The sequence below is a fragment of the Camelus bactrianus genome, chromosome 23, assembly GCF_048773025.1.
Source record: "Camelus bactrianus isolate YW-2024 breed Bactrian camel chromosome 23, ASM4877302v1, whole genome shotgun sequence".
NCBI lineage: Eukaryota > Metazoa > Chordata > Mammalia > Artiodactyla > Camelidae > Camelus > Camelus bactrianus.
Genome location: NC_133561.1, coordinates 11,395,025 through 11,417,397, shown reverse-complemented (window position 1 = coordinate 11,417,397; position 22,373 = coordinate 11,395,025). Strand labels below are relative to the sequence as shown.

General features: G+C 37.0%; 1 protein-coding gene and 1 long non-coding RNA gene across 4 annotated transcripts in view; one reads left to right on the top strand and one right to left on the bottom strand.

The window, feature by feature from the left end:
* Positions 1-22,373, bottom strand: part of LOC123614000 (uncharacterized) — a 287,572-nt gene that overhangs the window by 34,819 nt on the left and 230,380 nt on the right. The window lies entirely within an intron of this gene.
* GPATCH2 (G-patch domain containing 2) overlaps positions 1-22,373 on the top strand; it is a 137,520-nt gene that overhangs the window by 100,715 nt on the left and 14,432 nt on the right. The window contains exons 8-9 of one of the 3 annotated variants that reach the window (XM_010974016.3): positions 2,659-2,723; positions 21,800-21,888. In XM_010974016.3, the coding sequence (XP_010972318.1) occupies positions 2,659-2,723; positions 21,800-21,888 (154 nt within the window). The other 2 variants (XM_045509503.2, XM_074351611.1) reach the window with 2 other exon arrangements.

Below are 22,373 nucleotides of genomic sequence, written 5' to 3'. Positions count from 1 at the left end.
ACCTTTTTTTTTTTTTTTTTTTTTTGGTTGCTGTTGTTCTTTGGGGCAGAGCAGATGCATGTTGGGAACCTTTCAGATACAAACGTATGTTTTCTTTTTTAATAACATTCTAGATTAAGTTTTTCATCTTTACCGCTTGGAAGATCTAGGTTCCCATATTAACTTGTTAGACTCCTGACCCTGAGATCTAATTCTGTATTTTTTTATCTGAGCCGGATTTTAAATTTGCAAAGTTACACCTAGACTTATAATTTTATTGATAAAGTGAGGTGACTTTATGATGATTTTTTTAATATAGATGCTTTGTATTAAATAATTCCAATATTTGTCTCTTTTTGTTTACAAAGCCCATCAAAACTATAAATTTGAGGAAGAAAAGAAAAGAATCTAATAGAAGGAGCTCTAACATCAGAGTTCAGGGAAGTTGCTCATTTAAGTTCATCCAGGTGGCGGATGAGAACTACCCAGACCTAGTAGGTACAGCCTAATATTTATTTTGGTCATTATAGTTTCATTTTTTAAAACTAAACTGTAAAATTCTTTTCTTATTTCAGAACATTATGTTTGGGATTTTGAGTTCTTTGTTTAAACTGCTTTAACACAAATATCAGAAATAGTGTTCACATATCTGTCTTTTATCTAAAAATTAGAAAAGTTAACTACTAGGAATTTAAGGCAGAGGTAGAGATTTTATCATGTCACCCCTAGCTATCTGTGTCACAAATGTTGGTTTGTATATATTTTTTTCCAAAGACACTAGACTTAGAAATGCCAAAGTAATTAATTTTTTTTAATTTCAGAAACAATTTAGTTTTCATGGTACGAAGTGTTTCTAAATTGAAACACTTTCAGATTAATGGACTTAGGATAAGTTGTTGCTATTTTCTGTAAGTAGTAATAATGAGATACGGCTTCAGCTACATGTCAGATACTAGAGCTCACTCCTTTTTTCTTTATTTCATTCATTCATTCATTCATTCATTCAACAAATATTTACTTAGCACTAAAAATGTTCCAGACACCGTATTGTACTTTGGAGGTACAGGGAGATTGAATAACTGAAGCAAAGGGCCAGAGATGAGCAAGAATATGGGTACACACTCAACACCAAACAGTTCAGAATGGATGAGATATTAGAAGTAAGGAGGTTAGAGCTGGGGGTAGGAGGAAGCATAATAAATTGTGAGTGTAGAAATGCAATCAAATTATGAAGGGCCACAAGAGCCTTGTATAAGATTTTGGGTTTATGTGAAAAGAATAATGTAATCAGATCTAGTTTAAGAAACTGGCTGCAGCGTGGAGAATGGGTTAGATCGGGGAGAGGCTGGAGGCAGGGAGGCACTGGAGAGGCTGGCACAGGTGAGAGAAAATGATGGTCTGGACTAGGATGTTGGTAGTGAAGATGGAAAGAAATAGATATTTAAGAGAAATTTAAGGTAGACTTATTTAGTTAAGACTTTCCTGAAATAATGATCTAACCACATTCTCTGTGATCTAATTTAAGTTCTGTTCCTTCTCAAAGATGGCCAGATATGGCTAGTAATTGATTCTAAATGATGTCATTAAATAGTTCAAAGCAGTTATTTCATTAAAAGTTCTTGATACTGGTCAGAAAAAAGCCACTGACAACCAGGCCTATTAATTAAAGTCATAATTCTAGCATTTGAACCGTTTACTCAGCACTTTCTATGTTCCGGCCGTAGTGCTAAGTGTTTGACGTGGTTTTTCTCATTTGACACTCACAGCAGTCTCACAGGTGGACATTCTCGTTACCTCTGCTTTCCGGGACTGGGACTTAGAGATGTTACACAGCTTGTAAATGGTAGACCCGTTTTTAAAACCTAGTGACTTGTTTTAGTTACGGACACAGCTGGGACTAGAACCCAGCTCTCTCCTGCACTGTTGCGTCTAAGATTCCTATTTTTGTTAGAGTTAGCCCCTGATGTGCTGTACAACTTCACTTTAGCCCAGTCTTGCATATAATCGCATTTCTGCATAAAAAAGATAAGCTACAGTTTGAATGCACATATGGTGGGAAATATTGACTCCTTGTTTTTTTTGTTTTTTGTTTTCCTTTCCAATTAGTTAGGGTAAAGCAAGTGTGAAGGGAAGTGGATGGTGAGGCATTTTGAGGAGGCAATCAAATATATGTTTTTTCTAATTATTTATTTCCAAGCTAATAATTTCTTTGAAAAAGAATGTTTTAAGTGGGTTTCTTTACCATGTTAGGCCAGTAAATACAGAGAAAGTATTTTATGTCATCGTAGGTGACAGAGCTTCAAAAAAGTCATAGCTGAATGCAATGGTAGAAATATTTGGTTAAGAGAGGTTACATTACTTTAAGCAGGACCACTCCAGAGAACCAGAATTAGAACTGGATTCCAGGCCTCCAGCTCTGGGCTATGTATTAGGTGACCGTAAGAGCAGTTTAGCCATCAGGAAAGCACTAACAACTCTTACTAACATTTTTATAAGTGTGTCATTGGCATCTCTAGCAAAAGTAGTTGTCTTTGTTTGAAGAAAAATCATTTTTTAAAAAAAAGTGATGCAGGTGAACAGTGTCCCTTTGAATAAGAAGAATACTTTTCTACTTCCAAAATAATATAATGAAAATATTTTTATTTCTACAACTTTGTCTTAACACTTTGGCTGCATCAGCTTCTGAGAGATAACCGAGCTGAAAGAGGACACAAGAAAAACTGTTCTGTGAAAACAGCCAGCAGGTAAGCAATTTAAAATCAATTTTCATTCTGATTATTGAATCACGTGACTTTTTTTTCAATACCAGTATGAATATGGTGAGTTATTGTTGGGGTGCCTTTGGTTCTAAAGTGCCAGCTTAAAATATTTTATGTATTTATTAGAATCTATGTCAGGATTGCTAGTAATGAATAGGAAGATACCATTTTATTTGTATTTTTTAAAGCTGATGGAAAATAAAGAATGAATTTTTAGAAGAAAAAATTTATGTCTCCCCTAACTAACGTATTTTTGATCAGCATTTAGAGTAATTGTTTTATTTTTTAATTATAAAAAATAGAATTAATATTTTCCACAAAACTTAAATGGTACTTAAATTAATGAGAACAACATCCATATTCTAATAGTACATAAATAAGTATGTAGAAAATACACTCTTCTTTAACAGTGCTTCTGGCTTCTTACTCAGTTTCTATTGCTGAACCAATGTTATATATATATTTTTTAATAGAAAGAATTAGCCCCAGTTTATTGTTTTAGATAATACATTTTCAGATTTTGCATGTGGTATTTCCAAAGACTTCATTTTTATTTAGGGGAAAATGGCTGTATGAGTATTGATCAGAACTACTGCAATTTACACTTACTCAGTGTTTAGCAACATAATCAACCTCAGCAACCACCTCTGCATCTCATGGCTTCCCACTGTTAGTGTGCTAGCTGCTGTGTTTAACACTCCCCAGCAAGCAGTGTAGCTTTAAAGCTGCATGTTGTAAAGACTAACCCCAACTGAGACCCCACTAGGTATCCACAGAAGAGAACTTAAATCCAGTCTAGCAAAATTGTCAAAATTGTCAAATATAATAAACTGACCATCCATGATAGTCAACATAAAACTAATACAGTTGCCCCTAAGAATGTCAGATCCTAAAATCATAAAGTATGGATTATATAGATTTTATATAGATTATAAATAGGGATGGATGACATGTTTAGAGAAAGAAAATGAGCAAGCATCAGATCGTTGCTAGAATTGATCAGACATAATTGAATCAAAAACATACAATTGTTAAAAATGAGAAGTGTGATTGTTGGAGAGAGATTTAGTGAAATGGAGATATATCTGAAGAAATAGTCCAGAACATAGCATAAAAATATAAGGAGATGGAAAAACGAAGAGTGGTTAAGAGACATAGAAAGAGCAAAGATGTATTTAATCAGAGGCCTTGATGGAGAGCATAGGAAGGCTGAAAACCAAGCAAAGCAAAACATGAAGTTGAAGAGATGTTGGCTAAGAATTCCCGAGACTGGTGAAAGTTATAAATCTATAGATACAGATACAGAGGGCACAATGAATACCAAGTGGAATACATAGAAATCCACACCTAGTAGTATACTGTAGCAGACCAGAAACAAAAAGATCTTAAAAGAATCCAGAGATAAAGGATAAACTACTATAGAGGAAAGACATCATCAGGTTGAGTAGCAATAGTGGAACCAGAAGACAGTGGACACACCTTCAGAGTTCTGGGTGAGAATACACTGTCAGCCTGGAACTGTGTACCTAGAAAAACATCTTCTGATGATAAAGTGAAAACTGTTTCCAATTTTCAAAAACTAAGAAAATTTACTACCAACAGACCTCTGCTAGAAGAATTTTAGCTTTAAGCTTCCTGAGGGCAAGATCTTGGCTCTCTCTACTCACTGGTGTATCCCCAGCACCAGAAACAATGCCTGCTACATAGGCAATAAATATTTGTTGTGTAAAGTATTTTTTGATTAAGTATAGCTGATTTACAATGTTGTGTTATATCCTGGTGTGTAATTGCGTGGAGACTAAACAACATGCTACTAAAAAAGTAACGCGTCAATGATGAAATCAAAGAGGAAACGTAAAAATACCTTGAGATGTGACTGTGAAAACACAACCACAGAAGATCTACAGGATGCAGCAAAAACAGTCCCAAGAGGGAAGTTCATAGCAATACAGGCCTTCCTCACAAAAACAAGAAAAATATCAAATAACCTAAGATGCATAAAATATTTGTAGGATGAAACATTCTATGGCAGTAGAGTGCACTGATTGAGCCCTTATCTTGGCCTCTATGTGCAGCCTCTGCCATTACAGTACCTGACTTCTGAGCTCGGCTTCACCACTCACTAGCTGAGGAATCCTACACAGAATACTTAGCCTTTCTGTCCCTCAATTTACGTATCTGCAAAATAAAGAAAATGGTGGTACCTATCTAATAACGTCACAAGGAATACGAGTTAATGCTTATGAAGCAGTTAAGATGTAAGAGTTTAAATATTAGCTGTTATTAAAAGTTTTGTATTGTTGTTTCAATCTGTGTGCTTCCTAAACGTTTGTTAAATATAATTCTTTATCACAGTCTTCTGGTACATCATTTACGATGTCAAATCATTCTGTAAGACGACAAAGTACAGCAGGCCTCAGCCCTGTTTTTCCCCATTCTCTAACGTCACACTCCAAAGAAAACTGCTGTCAGCTCTTTTAGCCATTTCTTCCCGTGTTGACCTAAATTACATGCTTATATTACTATTTCTTGATAGTTTTAGTTTACTGTTACCTATTGACTTCCTGCTGTGTGCCCTACACACAAACACACACACACACACGCACTCTCAAGCTAAACCTTTGGGGCAGTGCACCTGAGTGATGAATAGAAGTACCGCTGACATCTGGCTTTATTTCTTTATCATGTATCTCTTTCTCTTAAATTCCAGACTTGATATCCAAACCTTTTTTTTTTTATTTCAATATTTAAATAGAATTTTATACTTCTCAACATTCGAAAGATCTTTTTCTCTCCCTTCATTTCATTTAAAATTACAATTAAATAGTTTCACATTGTTTCTCATATCAGAACCTTTGGTTAGCACCAGAAAGCTCAATACAGCCTTTCCAATTGAAAGTGTATAATACATACATTAAGCAATGCCTGATACTAAGTGATGAGCCATTCTTGCAAAGATCCTGCTTTTTCAGCATACTTTCATGTTCGTGATTATTCTTTATTGTTCTAAGAATCCATACAAGGAGATTGATAGTTTATAGCAACTTCATTGAGTTTAGGTCATAGTAAGGTCTTTCCTTTTAGATCTGTTTCTTTTTGTTTTTTTTAATTTGCCCTGTTTCCTTACTTAGGTGATTTTTGTCATTTATTTTTGTGACGCACCAAGGCTAAATTATCTAGCAGTATGATATGTAATTTGAAATCAAGTAAAAACATTTTCATTGCCAATATTGTTCAATTCTACTTAACATTTTTGAATGTCTTTTAGAAACATGTGTTTGTTAATTTACTTAATTTTTAGAAGCATTACATTTTTCATCTACTTAGTGTCAAATGATTTGATAATCCCTGGATACTTTGTGCTCTTAATTTCTTATGTTATCAATTAATAGTGAGGAAGAAAAATAAACTTTTTTTTTCCTGTCCCCTTCTTGCCTGATTAGCAGTAAAAAGGGTCTTCTAAAATGAAAAAAATGGCAACAGATTTAATCAGAGAATCAAAACAAAAACACGTATCAGCCTTCTTCCATCAGGTTAGAAAGAAGATTCCTATTTACGTTAATACAGAGCACATTTTGTTCTTATGCTGTGGTACAAGTCACTGTATTTTGTTGCAGATGTAACAAATAGAATTACAGCTGTTCTTTATTTGATCTTCTAAAGACCCAAAGATGTTCAAAGATTCAGTTTGCTCAGTCTTCCCCATAGTGTCATCTGTTATTTGGGAAGGAGACCTAATTTGCAACAGATACAAAACTATTTGTCATTTTGCACGTTTGCCAAAAATAAATGAAACTATTAATTACTACATTTTTGAGCAGCTGTTAATAAATTGGAATAAGATAACTGTTCATTAGAGTACTGGTTAATGACATGGACTGTATTTGGTTAGTGTTGCTTTTCACAGAAGTGTAGCAACAAAATTAAATTTATCAGCAGAAGTAAGTGATGCTTTATTTTAATTTTTTAAATAAGAATTATCTATTCTATGTTATTAAATTTAAGATTTAATTTAAAACAAATCCTTTGTCATATCAAAACTAATGATTCAACATCATATTTTAAAGCAAGTTATATCACTCAACAGTTTGTATTTTGTGTACTTTATATTCCAAAATAGGCTTGCAACTGCTTTTAAATACTGATTTTAAAAATAAAATTTCTAGTCCTTCATCATTTTTTTCCAAACCTAAAATTAGCATTAAATTTTATTGTTCTAAAAAAAAACTTACTCAAAAGTGTCATTTAGATTATTTTAATTCATTCATCTGTATGTGTGAATGAACAATTGGGAAGTATTCACATATTCCCTGTAAGTAGAATGTATATATTCCACCTTTATTTAATTGGAATACATTTAATTGCATATGTGGTCTAATTTTTTTTAATTAAAATAGCTTCTAGGTATAGAAGTATTTAGAGTAGAATAATTGGAAACATACCACATATGCAACAGAAATGCTTTCTAAGGAATTTAATTAATCTGTTTCACTCTATATGACCAAATCGTTATATTTTAAAAAGGCTCTATTCTCAGAAAGTCTGTTCCCCTGCTGCCTGTGCCTTTAGCATCCTGAAATTCTTAACTTCCTTGACATAATTATAAACTAATGATTATAGAGAATTATTTTAAATTGTGATTACACTAAATAAAATTAATTGTCAGTCAGTTAGAATTTTAAGAGATTGCTTTTTGGTTTAATGTGAATATCCCACACAGGGGAAGAAAAAAGGATTTGCCATTTCGAAGTTATGTAATGTGTCCAGTGTGTGGTAAACAAAAAAGCAATCAAGTGCTCCCTGGTGAAACATTCATTACCATGTCCTCTCTTTCTTGAAATCTGACAGAGGAACTAGGTATTTTCAAATGACTTAAAGGATGCGCAGTCTCTCACCTCTGGAACAGCAGGTGAATTTGGCCGTGGTCACTAATAATGGAGAATAGTTAGCATGTGAAAGCTGTTCCAGTGACCCGTGGCTGAAATAAGTAGGTCGTCTGAAGTCCACCTCCTTTAGGACAGGTGTCTGTTTCACAGTTGGCACTCTGCAAATTGGGCCTTTGATGAAATGGCCATAGACATGGAACTAACCTTCAACTCCCAGAGACGGTTCCCCCGGGAGATGGTGACGGTACACCTGCAGGGCCGTGTCACAGCAGCTTGTGTTGCTCCTGCTGCCTGGGTTAGAACTTCTGTGAGGGGGGCGTTTGGGGATCTGTTCATCCAGTGTGTACGTGTGCCAGAATACCTCCCAAAACAGCAAGCATTCCTAACTTGTTAAAGAAAATTGCTATAAAAATTAATATCCTAAATCAGCAATACAATGAACAAGGCCACTACTTGATAATTCACATCTTACAGTCCCCAGAATAAATTTAGTCAATCCATCTGCCACATAGAAAACACATTCAATTTAAAATACTATTTTGTGTTTCTAGAACAGACATTACATCAACTCTTGATTTTGAGGTATGTAACTGCTCAAAATATAACAGGAATCACCTGCAATCTAAAAATATTAGTGCATATATAGGTAATTAGAGTGTTTTAATGTTTCATCTAATAATTTGTACATATATTCAAATATTAAACTATTAACTATCGCTTGTTTGAGCTAATTTTAATTACCTTTCACTGATGAGCCAGTTTAAAAATAAATTCAAATATCACAAAATAAAGACTCACAGAGTTAGAACTATATTTTTAAACGAATCAATTTCTTTATGATCAGTATTTTTCCTCGCCCCTTCTCTGTAGAAACATTTTTTCGTCGCTCTGTCGTGATTTGTTTGCATACTAAGATATTGTTGGGAATTTACCTTTGTTTATTTCATATACTTTTGATCAATTCCAACTCATGCCCAATTATATTATACTAAATTAACATAATTCAACAGATGTTGATATTTAAATGTTTTCTGGCATTCAAATCTTGGACAGCTGTCTTCGAGCTTGGGGAAAAGGCAAACATTTAGAGTTAAATGCTGAACATATGCTTAAATTACTAATTAGAAAGATGGAATAAAACCTATGCACTATCCTTTCTGAGGACAATAAACCTCAGACAGGGATTTCTGTCATCTTTTTACATCAAGTTATAGTCCAGGGGTGTATACAGACTAGATGACATAGGCTTCATGGATAACTTAATTTAATTTCAGATTTGATCACTTACAAATCATGGAAAATCTCATTAAGATGTGACAAACCTGTAATGACTTCAAATTGGCAGTCGTAAGAGTTGAAAAGATGCCTTTTCACTTATAATTCCAAGATAGTAAAAGCAGTTTTTAACAATATTTTATTTTGGAAAATGTCATCATATGCAGAAATACAGAGAAAAACATAAACTCACTGTACGCATCAACGGGCTTAGGTAACTATGTGTGTCCAGCCTTGTTTCATCTATATCCCTACCCCCAAGCCCATCTATCGTATTATTTCAACTGAAATATATCAGTATGTTTCTCTCAAAAACAACAGCCTCCTAAAAAACCAAGTACTACTATCACATCTACTAAAAAAGCAATAATTCTTCAATGTCTATGAATGTATGTATATGTGTGTGTTTCTATACAGTTGATACTCAGATGTCTACAGTTATTTCATGATCTTTTCTCTTACACATTGTTTGAATTGGCATCCAAATGAGATCTGTTCAAATTGGTTGGTATATATCTCAAGTTCCCGTTGACTTATGAACTCTCCTCCCCCTTTGTTTTTTCCTTGAAATTTTTTGTTTGAAGAGGTCAAGTTGTTTGTCCTGTGCAGTTTCCTACATCTGAGGAATGTTGCTAATTTTATCCACGGGGTGTCATTTAACATATTCCTCTGTCCCTTGTGCTTTCTGTGATGGGCATTTCAATCTAGAGAATCGATTAGATTCAGATTCAGTTTTGTTGTTTTGTTTGGGCAAAACTGTTTCAGAGGTGGTGGCCTGTACTTCCCCCCTTCCATGTCTCCTTCTGTGGTTTATCAGCCAGAAAAGTCATTGCCCAGATTCGTTCATTAAGGCTTACAGAATGGTGGTGTATTAATTCTGTCATTTCACTTTGGTTTATTAATTGGATTACTTCTGTTTAAAACTTAGCCTCTTCAAATACTTGATTACTCTGAGACACAGATATGTAGGAAAAACAAGACAAATACTTGATCCTTTCTCTTTAGTTACCAGTTTTCAAAATTAATTGGTTCCTTACATTAAGCAGAGGTGACCAGCCCTAGTCCCCTTCCCCTGTTGGGGGTGGGAGGGGGGCAGTTTGCAGTCAGTCCTCTGCTCTGCGCACTGCTGGAGTAAGCTAGGAACCTCCTTGCCCTTCTCATCCCTCTCCCATTCAATTTGAAGTAAATCATTTCTCTGATAGTACCTTTAGGACAGTCCACAAATTCATTCTGTTTTTCCTATACAGTTTTTATCTCTCTCCATTTTTTTAGGTCCTTGTACTGTATGTACATTATCTGAACATATAGCCATGCAATACTGTACTGTCTCCTTAGTTGCAGTACTAGCCTTGGTTTTAGTCCAGTGCACTTAGTTTTAATTCTATAAATAAATGTATTTGTAACGATCCCTATCTAGTGCACGCCAGCTGGGAACTCCAGTTGAAATGAATTAGGAGAATCCTGAAGTGCTCTTCCTCCTGATTATTGAACATTAGGGTTCGTGGAGTCATCACAGTCTTCCTGGTGCCTTGCCCAGCTATTACAGTGTATTTCACAGTCTAGTAAACGTTTACTAACAAATCTGAAAAAATGTTATGTACATAACATTCACTCATCTGCCAAAAACTATTATAGAAGAGGAGGAACTGAAAGTACTCCTTCCACAAAGTTTCACTTAGTGAAATGCAAAACTACGTAGAAAGGAAAACACCTTCCTATCAAGGTGCCCGCATGGACTTTAAAAGCTGGTTTACACGTACAAGCTTGATTTTGCAGATATTTATATCCGGAAGCCCAAGATACGGCCCAAATAAGTCTTCTATTTCCATAAGTAAGCATTTATTTATTATAGAAATTGGAACCTCAATAAAAATATTATCCTAAAACAAGTTACTATAAAAACTCTGGCACGCCCTGTTAAATTTCATTCAATAGCTATTTAGTAAGTGTCTGAATTGGCGAGGCTTGTAAGAGCTATGGGAAATTCACTTAAAAAAGTAAATCAGATGTGGACCCCACGGTCTTCAAGGAATACACGGTCTAGCTGGAGTATTAGTTCATGTGCCTGCATAGCTGTAGTTTATGGTAGAAAACACTATTTTCTCCAAGGAATGAGGGATTATTCTGGCAACGGCCATCAGAAAAGGCAGCATAAAGGAGGTGGCATTTTTAACTGCGTCATAGATTCCCAGTTGAATTCCACCAATAAGCAATAATGGAACCTAAATTCAGTAAGTTTGCGTTAAACGGTAATGCTACCTGACATGTTCCAAGGTAGAAATAACTCCTTACAACTTTCAGAAGTTTAAGACGTCCTGGCCCATTATTGAACTATCCAGTCCTCATTAGCCTCCATAAGGAGGTACAAGTGGAAACCATATTTTCCCTTGCTCTTCAGTAGTCATACTCGGCAAATGTACGTTACAGCACATAGAATTATGACATGACCCTAAGTCACCTCCCGACAAGCAAAGTGACAGGACACTTTACAGAAATCAAAGCTGAGCTCAGTCTTAAGCCTGTGTCTGCCAACCCAACCATGTGAGTCAGTTGTAGACTCCTGAATGATCAAAACCTCTCCACTTCCAGAGCTTGGAAGTTGGATCTGTTGGAAATGGATCTATATTTGACTCCATCCCTTGATTAGAGCAGTAACCTTCTGACTATAGCTGTGATCAAATCAAGAATTATATTTACAAAACATTATGGACAGGCATTTCCCACTGAATTCAGTCATCAGATTAGTCGATACACTGATTAATTCAATCAAACAGGCAGCTTCATTCTTTTTTTTTTTCTAGAGAATTTAAAATAATTGTGAATGGACAGATTTGTTGAATTTATTAGCACTTGATGCAGACAAAGAGAAATCATATCCTCCCACTGCTTCATATGTCCAGGCTCCCGCCGTACTGAATTGCTCACAGAGCCCCAGATACGGCCTCTCACATGGGCACCTCCAGGCATTTGTGCCTTTTCAGACATGTGCTCCCAGCTAGGGGCCTAGAATGCCTTACATGCTGGTTTGGAATTGAAATCATTTTCCCACATGATCGGTAGACTTTAACCCCTAGCAAATGAAAGCTGTATCTTTTTTATTTCTCAACCCTGTTTTATGGCATAGGGCATGGGGTGCGTTACAGTTTCAGTAGGCGTTTATTAAATGGAGTATAATAAACCAAGTTGAATGAAGTAGTGTGATATAGGGGGGAAATGATTCTTTTGAGGCAAGCATTCATTGGTTCAAATATGAGAACTTTATTTTCTGTTTATGTGATCTTTGACAAGGAACCGTTTCTCTGGACCTCAGGTTCTTCAGACCTTGTAGTGGTTTTTGTAAGGATTAAACAAAATAAAGTCTATGGAGATGTTTGGCATAATAGCCATAATATAGCTGACACTCGGTAAGCTTGGATATTCCTGGTAATTCAGATAACGAATTCTAAGACTTAAGAAAATGACATGTATACAAAATAATTTTTAAAATAATAAAATGTGATCTCTGCCCTGCCCTTCTAACTCCATCATTCCCTGAAGCTGGCGAAAGAAGCTCAGCACTTCTGCTCCAAAATGTTGCTGCACGTAAAGCTTGGTTTAGAGTCAGAAATAGCCAACTGGAGAACACAGTAAAAAAAAAATCAGTTCAACAAGCATACTCAGATATGCTGCACTGGATGAAGCGGAGGGGAAAATGAATAATACATGGACTTCACTCAAAAAAGTTAAGAATATTAGAAATACCCATAATTGTATTAATTATTTTATATGGCAGCAATACCAAAGGCCATCCTAAGAGACATTTCATAGTGTCTGACCAGAGAGAGAATGTGGGGTTATATCTGAATCTATAGTCTGATCTGATGGGTTTTATTTTTTTAATGTTAAGATGCAAGATGTTATCAGGATCAACATCCCAATTTTTAAATATAGACCCATACCTTCTTGCACTTAATGGAGATAGCCAAAAGAATTATGTTTATTTTGGGTAATTAATCTCTCCTAAGGGTCAACACTAGCTTTACCATTTTTAAAGAAAATTCGAAGGAACTTATTGTTGAAACTGTATATACTAAGATTCAGATTCCAGAAATGTAGAGTTAATAGCTAGGAATCAAGTAAATTAGCTCAATATCAGTTTACTAAGTGCCTGCTATTTCCTAGGTGCTATGGTGTGAAGAATAAAAGAATACTCCAAGATGCCTCAAATATCTTAGAATCTGCTTGGAGAGACAATATCAAAATTTGAACTCAGGCGAAATGAATTTTCCTCAATTTCCCCAAAGGGTAGCCTGCTCCTATCGCTGTGTGGATTTATTACACCGTATAGTAATGCCTTATTCATGTGTGTCTCCTGCGTTAGGCTCTGAGCCCCTTGATGGAAGGGGCTGCCTTTGCTGTTCCTTGTTTAACATCTAGTAAAATGTGATTCATAGTCAAGTTTTGTTAATTGTTGAGTAAGTGTCTTTGAGTGAATTTAAATAACAGTTTAAGAAAAGTGTTAACGATAGAAAATGCATGATTGATTGCCGAATGAAATGTTCAGGCAACATTTGTTACAGTAGTTTGATTTGTTTTGGCTCAATAAACATTTATTGTGCTTCTAATATATGATGGAGGCAAAACTAAGTTCTGCAAATTAGACTTGGTACTTGGCTTCAGGTTGTTTCCAGTGTATATTTTAAATGACAAGCCCCTCTAATCTGAAAGCAATTTGAGGTCATGCAATCAGATAACTGTAATGACAGAGCTACCTATGCACAGATTGATGAGAAATATAAAGAAAAAGCACTTGGAAAGATAATGAGGTTAGGAAAGTTTAAAGAAGAGAAAGAACATTGTGATTAAAATGCGCTGGAAGAACTTTGAAGGGAGAAAGGACAGGCTCTCAAAGATGGCGGAATTAGGAAACATGGAAAGAAAGTTTTTTCAAGTGGGCAGAACACATTGCTCATGTGTTAGCCCGTAGACGTGGACTTGGTGACTAGCAGTTCCTTCAAACAAAATCTGAAGGAATTAAACAAACATGGAAAGCATGGTATCAGTACCATGGAAGCTAAGATGTAATGGCAGTTCTCCCAAATAGACTTTTAGAAACCTTCCTGGATAATTTGCTCTCTAAAAAGATTATCTTTTCTCCAGATGTGAGAATTTCCTTATTCACATACATTCAGAATGTTCTAAAAGCTACCTGCATTGCATAAAGCAACCACCATCACCTTTCAGGTCCCATTTGTTTAGAGTAATGAGGAGGTACAAAAAGAAGAAGCATTTAAATGAGCTGTTTAGGGATATTGAAGTGTGTGTTTATTAACACCCAGAAGAAATGATATCATTAGAACAACAGAGCCTCCGGGCTTTAGGTAAAGCACGGAACACATTGCAGGGAGGAAGCAGGGCATCTCTGAAGTGGGAGGTGCCGATTGGTGGCCTAGAGAACACCTGTGGCAGTGGGCTGACCTCAGAAAGTCAAGTGGGTTTCAGACTGGCAAGACTTTCGTGGGTTTTTAGCAAGTTTTTGAAATGAAAATGAGTGCTTTATTCTTACGTGCTGTGACACATTTAAGGCAAGCAGAATCAAACACTAAGGAAAAATTTAACCTTCCTATTAACTACCCAGAAAACACCTACTTGTTGTTTAGAAATGACCCTCGTTTATACCCTTACGGTAGCGCATCGATAGTGTTCCAATGTAGTGAGCTTATACTGTCGTGTATTTATTTAGTCCTAACACACAGTAGGCGTTCTTCTGGCTGTATTATATACCATCACGTCCCCTGGACTGTGTGATCCTGAGTAGATCACTTTTCTTTTCTGTGCCTTGGGCTTTTTATCTGTAAGGTGGAGGTGGTATTAATAGTAAAATGAATAGCTGACAGTTGTCGATCCCTTACTTTGTGCAGGCACTGAGCCAGATGTTTTACACGAATGACCTTTTAAATAAAATCTTCAGAAAAACCTTTGAGGTAAATACTAATCTAATCACAGTTGCTGCAGGTGAAGAAACTGAGATAAAGAGAGTTTAAGTAACTTGCCGAAGGTTGGGAAAAATCCTTCTCAAACTTTAAGTATGGTGACAGGTTGGCTCTTTTGGAGAACTAGTTGGGAAAACAGACATGGCTGCATCAGAGGCACAGAGGCTGCCAGGGAGTCGGGAGGATCAGCCCTCAGAACCGCGGCTCCCTCTGACACCTCGGCGTCCGCAGCGTGAACGGCCCCACCATGCCTTTGACGATGAATGCCTCCTGCTGCCAAAACCGCTTACGGTTATTAATTCTGTTGTTCGCTGTCTTTCAATTCATCTCGTTATAATTTGTACTTTTTATTGTCCCATGCTCATTGTAAAAATAAAGTCCAATATAAGTGTGAGGCATAAAGAAGGAAATTCCCCCAAAATGCCATCACACTGAGATGATCGTCACCAGTATTTTGGATTCAGTTTTTCCTTCAGAATTTAAAAAAAAAAAAAAAAAATTAGGAGGGGAAAGGTAATTAGGTTTACTTATTTACTTATTTTTCAAGGAGGTACAGGGAACTGAACCCAGGACCTGCTGTATGCTAAGCATAGTCTCTACCACTTGAGCTATACCCTCCCCCAACCCCTGCCACCAGTATTTTGTGGCACAATTTAACATCCCTTTCTCCAAACACCTATGCATGGTCATTGATTTGGAAATATTTAGGGTATTATGAAGAAAGTCTAGCCGGATAAGCAGAAGGAAGAGGGTAGCATTTTAGAGACAACATGTGATAAGTGCAGATACTTGGATGAGGCTTTTTTTTAACTTACATTATTAAATTCTATTGTTTGTGATGCTATAAGTAGAAAAGGTGGCCTGTGTGTACAGAATGGTTTAAACATTCCATAGAAGCTCTAAGATAGATATTTTCTATTTTAGATTATGAATACTAATTTGGTGTAAATCTACAGAGTCTAGTATTAATGTCCCTGTTAATGGTTCAGAATCAGATAGGAATCATGGACCCTTTTGCTAAAAAAGTATGCCGACACACCCTTTGCAGGTGATTTCATGAGGTTCCTGGACCACCTGAAGTCTCCCCTCTTCTCCTCCATCTCTGTCCTTGTTCAGCCACCACTGACTCTGCTCTGAGGAGCCTAGAGAGTCCTCGGCTGGCGGCTGGCGGGGCAGTGAAACCGGTCCCCGAGCTCCCCAGGAGCCTCCTGACATCCAGCCGCCCCTCCCTCACACTCGCCGGGAGCTCCAGGAGGGAAGTGCTTATTGTCGCACAGCCTGGCACAGAGGAAACGGAGTAAACATTACTTCCAGCAGCAGCCGCCTGTTACCTGTAACAGGATAAAGCAGATTAGGAAGAGGTAGGTCTGGACTTGAACTCTGATGAGATGGAAGAGGCACTGTCAGGACAGATCCATCTAAAGCTGTTGAGAGGGACTGCACACTGGCAGGCCGATCACTGTATCCAAGCCAGGTGGGGCCTCAGACAGCAGGGAATGGCAGGCTAATGGACGCAGAGTAAAGAACTGTCCCAGCAGGTAGGCAGTGCACAGGCGTGGGGGCCGGCAGCAGCTGACGCTTGGACAAGGTCAGCCCGCAGCATTAGAGAGAGGCATTTTAGCATCTGGGGAAGTCCAGGCAGTGACCTAAATCTGAAAGAGCTCAGCTGTCAGGAGGTTTATGATGGGACAGGATACGTCCAGAATAGAGCAAGGGCCCAATGACCAGGACACAAGTACTGCATTCAGTGCACTGTGTTAAACTACCCCTTGCTGAGGTCTGGACTGTTCCAGAGAGAGGGGAAATGGGCTTAAGACAGAATATGAAGTCCGATGACCAAAGCCACAGACAGAGAAGGCACCAGAACCAAGAATCGGGCAGGGTGTGATCAACGATACCAAATGCAAAGGGTTCTTCATGCAGCAGAAGGGGCCTGGAAGGACACCACCATTGAAAACAATGGTAGTTAATGCGATCCTGGTAGTTAAGAAACATTTATGCTCAACGGGACTTGGTACTTAACGTGCATTTCAGAAGGAGGGAGCTGGATGCTGGTGTTTTCCCGTTCGGTTAATATGTTGAGACGTATTGACACCGAATATCGGGGGGGCGGAGAGGGTAATCTGGATCTAGAAGGGGAGGCTCACGTAGGGCTGGATTTCCACCGCCTGCTCCTCCAGTGACACCACAGACCCGCTTCATTTCTGTGCAGCTGATGCCCTGTCCAGGCTTATATTTTTCTAACTGACAGTGAGTGTTCTTGCCAAATGCCAGGGCCCATAGTCACATCTGTTTGTCTCCCCTCTGCAGCTTGTCTGAGGCTGCTAGGGAACACATTTTATCCAGGGGGCAGCTTTAACTAGGCCTAATTCTCTGAAAAGCCTCTGTGTGTAAATGCGCGTGTACAGGGAGGAGACAAGTTCCTGTTTTCTTCTCTTTAATGTTATTGCGTTTGACACTGCCTGCTTCACCCTTGTCAGCCCATGTCGGGAGCCCAGTTCTCAGGCAAGGTGGTAGGATTTTTTGTCTTTCTCTGTTTTGTTTTGTTTTGTTTTTTTATTATTATCTTTTTTTTTTAACTTTTTTCCCCCTAGATAAGATGCTCTGTTTCCTACCACCACATCATTTAAAGATGATGGAATAAACCAAGCAAAGTCTGTTTCAAAAGCAGAACAAAATGATTTCATTTTGAGCTCTGCTTTCTATTTATATTTAAGGGGAAAATTCTCAGAATCAGTACATGGGAAGCGATGTTTCAAATCATAACTAAGTGACAATGCTTATCACTCCCTAAGGAAACAGCATTATTTCTTTATCCTCCCCAGTGAAAGATACGTGTGTATTTATCCCCAGTATTTTAAGGTGTCAGTAGTTATAAAAGGATCAGGTTTTGACTTTCTTTCCTTTTCTTCATCCAAGCACATGCTCTAACTGAAATAAACAGACTGATAGCATTACTGGTAGTTTCCTTACAGTTACTGAAGGATCTTAAGTTTTTAATAGCGTCGGGTCTGTTTCAGGACAGTGTATTGTCATTCTTCAGAACACCGCACCACACACACAAAAAAGAACAGAAAACCAAAACTGCCATCTCTCACCTTGAATAATAATCCAAGTGTTCTGCTTTGCAAAGACAAGTGACTCATTTAGACCAAAGCACCTAGGCTGCCTTTGAGACATTCATTGATTTTAAATTAAAAAATAACTGCTCTGTTTTACATTAAGAGTGACAACTAAAGAACAGAGTAGGCCTTATTTAAGTTATTTGTAGCAACTCCATTGCACCTGTCTGAAGGGAAGGGGGGAGGACACACTTAAATGAGGTAATCTTACTGATCAATAATCCAGATCTCTCGATGCGCTGTAGCAGATAGTCAATTCTTGATAGAATTACTGAAAATACAGCTCGCTGTTTTTCTTATGGCTCGGGTCTTGGGTTCAGGGTACTGACTTTATTAACTTTAACTTTATTCTCCTTGAACGTTTGTCTCTTTTTCCTTTAATGTAACTATGTTGGGGTGGGGGAGGGAAGTTGAATAAAAACATTATATTCCACTTGTTCTGTAAAGATAGCCAGAAGGGAGTTTTCAGCCCTGCTGATGAGAAAAAGGTTTAGAAGGAGGAGTTGTTCTTGGATTTTGTTTTTCACCATCTTTGTAAACAGGCCTTCCTCATAAATTTTAATAGCATACAAAATTAATAAAGTTTTAAAGGCAATATTGACTTGGGAGAGTGACTTTTCAAGCAATGAGAAGCCTCCAGTTTCATACAACTAGTGCAAAGATGATGTAGAAACCAGCCATGTTAATTAATAGTCATCACTGGGCAGCTCCTGTGTGTTGGACCCTCAAATACTTCTAATTATTTCCAAAAAGAAACTTCTTAAGAAGGATGCTCCTGGCTACTTTTTTTAAAGCTTAGTTTGAACTTTAAATAAATCTAAAAGTAATAAAGACTGGCTTAGTTTTTAAAATAATCCAGAGTTAGGACTTTTCATTGACTGCCTTCTCACCTCTGCCCACCTCCTTACTCAGATATGTTAACACAGAGCAGTTTCACTGCGTGGCATTTTTGTATTATTCCTAATTATAATAGTGAAAAATGAACTGGGAGGAACTGTGTGTCTGGACTGTTCACAAACCTAGTTACCCTCTCAACACCAGCTCATCTGCATCCCATGAATCTGCCCAACTTTATTCTGCTAAATGACCTTGAATGCCTCCACATCAGATATAAACTCCAAATCCTTCATGGGGCGTATGTGGTCTAGCCCCAGTGTTCTTCTTCCGTCATATTATACAGTTCTTTCTGTAAACAGTGCTTCCCAGATATCCTGAACTACTCAAAAGTCTTTGAACAGAACAAACTCTACCATTTAGAAATACTTTCAGCAACAGATACAGAAAACCTGGCCAGCAGTGGCTCAATCTAAGAATATAGATTATGTTTTAACAGGAGGATCAGAAGCAGATAGTCCGTGGGTTGGTTTTCACAGCTCGATGACAGAAGAGCCACACTGCAGAATTCAGATTCCTACCTCATTCCCCTTTTCAGAATGTTACCTTCCCCTCCTCCTCAGCTAGTTCTGGTATCTGAGCCTGTCTGGCAGATGCTCTGCAGGAGGTAAACTACTCCAGCCTTTTCCTAGGGGGAGGTTGCAAGAGGGATCAGAGATATTAAAGGATAACTTTGTACCAAAGGGTAAAGTCGTGTCTCTTTTACTTATGTAAAATGAATGTGTGTGTGAGATTTTATTTAACTCATTGATTAATGAGGGAACCAGGCAGATGTTATAATGGGTTCAAAGAAGCACAAATGTATATGGAGTAAAAGATATTGAAGGAATGTGCAGGTGGATGCAAACTGGGTTTTCCATAGAAGGGAGGATCCTCCTTCCTCAGGACAGAATCCATTTGGATTACAATAGACAAGAATTATTCCCACTGCTTTCAGATCTCTATAAGAATTGTCAAATAGCTCCCGTAGAAGCAGAATCAGGTGACTACGGAGCCATACTCTAGAAGTATGGTTTTCCATGGAAGCACAGATTTTTCCCTACAAAGAAAAATGGTATTTTCAATAAACATGTTTAGGATTGTTATAAGGACGGAATTATGTAATCTCTAGTAATAGATTATAAAGTTCATGGTGCCGGCCATTACCACCGCTGTCCCTAATTATTTCATGTATTTATGACTTAGTCTCCCCATATGGACTTAAAACTCTTCCGGTAATAAAAATTGAAGATTCCATTTCCTTTGTATCTTCCGTCTCCTTTTTCCTACTCTCCTCATTTGCACCATCACTATGGGGTCTCATGCTTGATCAGTAGTAGATACTAGTAAGTGCTTGCTGAATAAGTGAATTTATTAATTTTTATAAAAAAGATGTGTTTTATAAAAAGGATGAGATTTAAATTTTTTTTAATTTCTATGTAGTTTTTTAGAAAAATCGATGTGTAACCATTTATGTTTTCTTGGCATTATAAACCAAGACTGCACCTCAAAATCCAATAAAAATGTTATAGTCATGCATGTTAATAAACATTTTGACATAGATATGTGTACGTATTTGTGCAAAGTTAGTCATTTATTGAATGAACTAATTTTTTAAATATTTTAATAATAATAAAGATTTATTCTGTAAAAGAGAAACAGTATGCACTCAATACAAAGAGAAGAGAACTAGACAAAACTCGTTTGCTTTTACCAATGTTGATAGATTTTCACAGTATATTTCTTTGGTTATATATACTTCTTGGATTAGCCAGATCATTAATTTTACTTTACTTTGTGCATTATAGAAAGAATCTATATTTAAAGTAATTTTACTACCCAGCTCCAATTTTTTATTATATTTAAACACCTAAGTATAAGTGTGTAAGTATATATTTTGAGTTTTACTTGAATTAATTTTTTCTTTTAAATTTTTCTCTAATAATCTTGTTTTGAAATTGGGTTCTATAAAACTTCAGGATATTACCAGACATCTCCATGAATTACTAAAAAAAAAAAATGCTTTCTAATAAACATGCTTTGTTTATTTCTGCTTCATGATCCCGGGACACTATCCCAACCCCATCTCAGGGATTATGATCCATGAAATGAACACACAGTCTTCTATAGCTTGAAAAATTTGAAGATTTTTAAATCTCTTCCCTCTTCTTCAGTTTGTCTTGATTTCCAATTGAGCCATTTCTAATTTTTCCAAAACTCTTAAATTTCGGGGTCCATGATTAGATAGAACAATCTAATCCTGACTAGCTTCAAAATTGGCAGATCTGCTTCTCAGTTCTTATACAACATGTCTTTGAAATGTTATCCTATATCATGTTGCCCCGTTTAGTATCAGTAGAGCAGCATTAATGCAATCAAATTATGTTTCCTCACCTAGCTAATACATAATTAACTACAGAGTTCTAATCATGTGAATTATAAGGAAGAACATCACTATTTCCTTTTATTTTTAAATGTTCCGAGAGAATTCACTGCTGCGTAATATCCTGAAAGAAATTGATCATACTTTTCCTGTAATATATGTTGTTCTGACAGTAAAGCATTAGTAACCAATTGATAACCTAGCAACAATATTGTGATCTCTTTAGAATAATTAATCTTAGCTATTTTCCTGTCAGAAGCAACAGTGCTTGATTTTATGTTGAGCCAGAAAGATTGCCAGTTTTGAAAATTAAAAAGCATTCCTTTTATATTATTCATTCCAGTAACAATTTATGATGGCGCATTTAGCTGCTGAACGCTTGTCAACAAACGTAATTATGTTTCGATATAAACAAGATTGGTGGTTTTACTATGCCGCTCCATCTTTGTTGAGAATGTTTTGATTTAGGTTCAGATTATACAAGCTGTGTATTTATGTGTCATTTTTTTCCCCTCCTTTGTTAATAGTTTTTTCTGATAATTACTTGTAGGCAAACAAGCATGCACTTAGGATCCCTATGCACGGGAGATATCAAACGGAGAAGAAAAGCTGCACCTTTGCCTGGACCTACTACCACAGGTAAAAGACAAGGGCTCTGGGCAGAGCACACCTACAAAGTTCATAAAGCATCCAGAGTAAAATGCGGATAATCCTTAATCACTTGCACTGAGGACGAGGCACAGTGCCAAGAAACTAAAAAAGCAGATCATTTCCCTTCGGTGTCTGGATGTGTTGTATGTTCCTTGTGTAGGTTTTTCAGGCAGCAATCACAAAAGTATCTCCTACACACCTGCCCAAATGCAAGACTTTGTGTAGGTCTTAAAGGATACAAAAACTTCAGAGGTGGTGTTTTTGGCCTCAAGAAAGTTACAAGCTTGTTGGGAAAACAAGGCATAAGTAGATGAAAAGGTAAATCACCCCAGAAGAGACAAATAGTAAAGAATTCGAAAGTATTGAAGCAGCCTCAAAACCCAAGGCCCATGTTGTAGTAGGCGGCCACCTGGCCATGAATGTGGCCATCTGATTTCCAGTCCCAGGTGTGCAGCAATCTGAGATCCATCTTT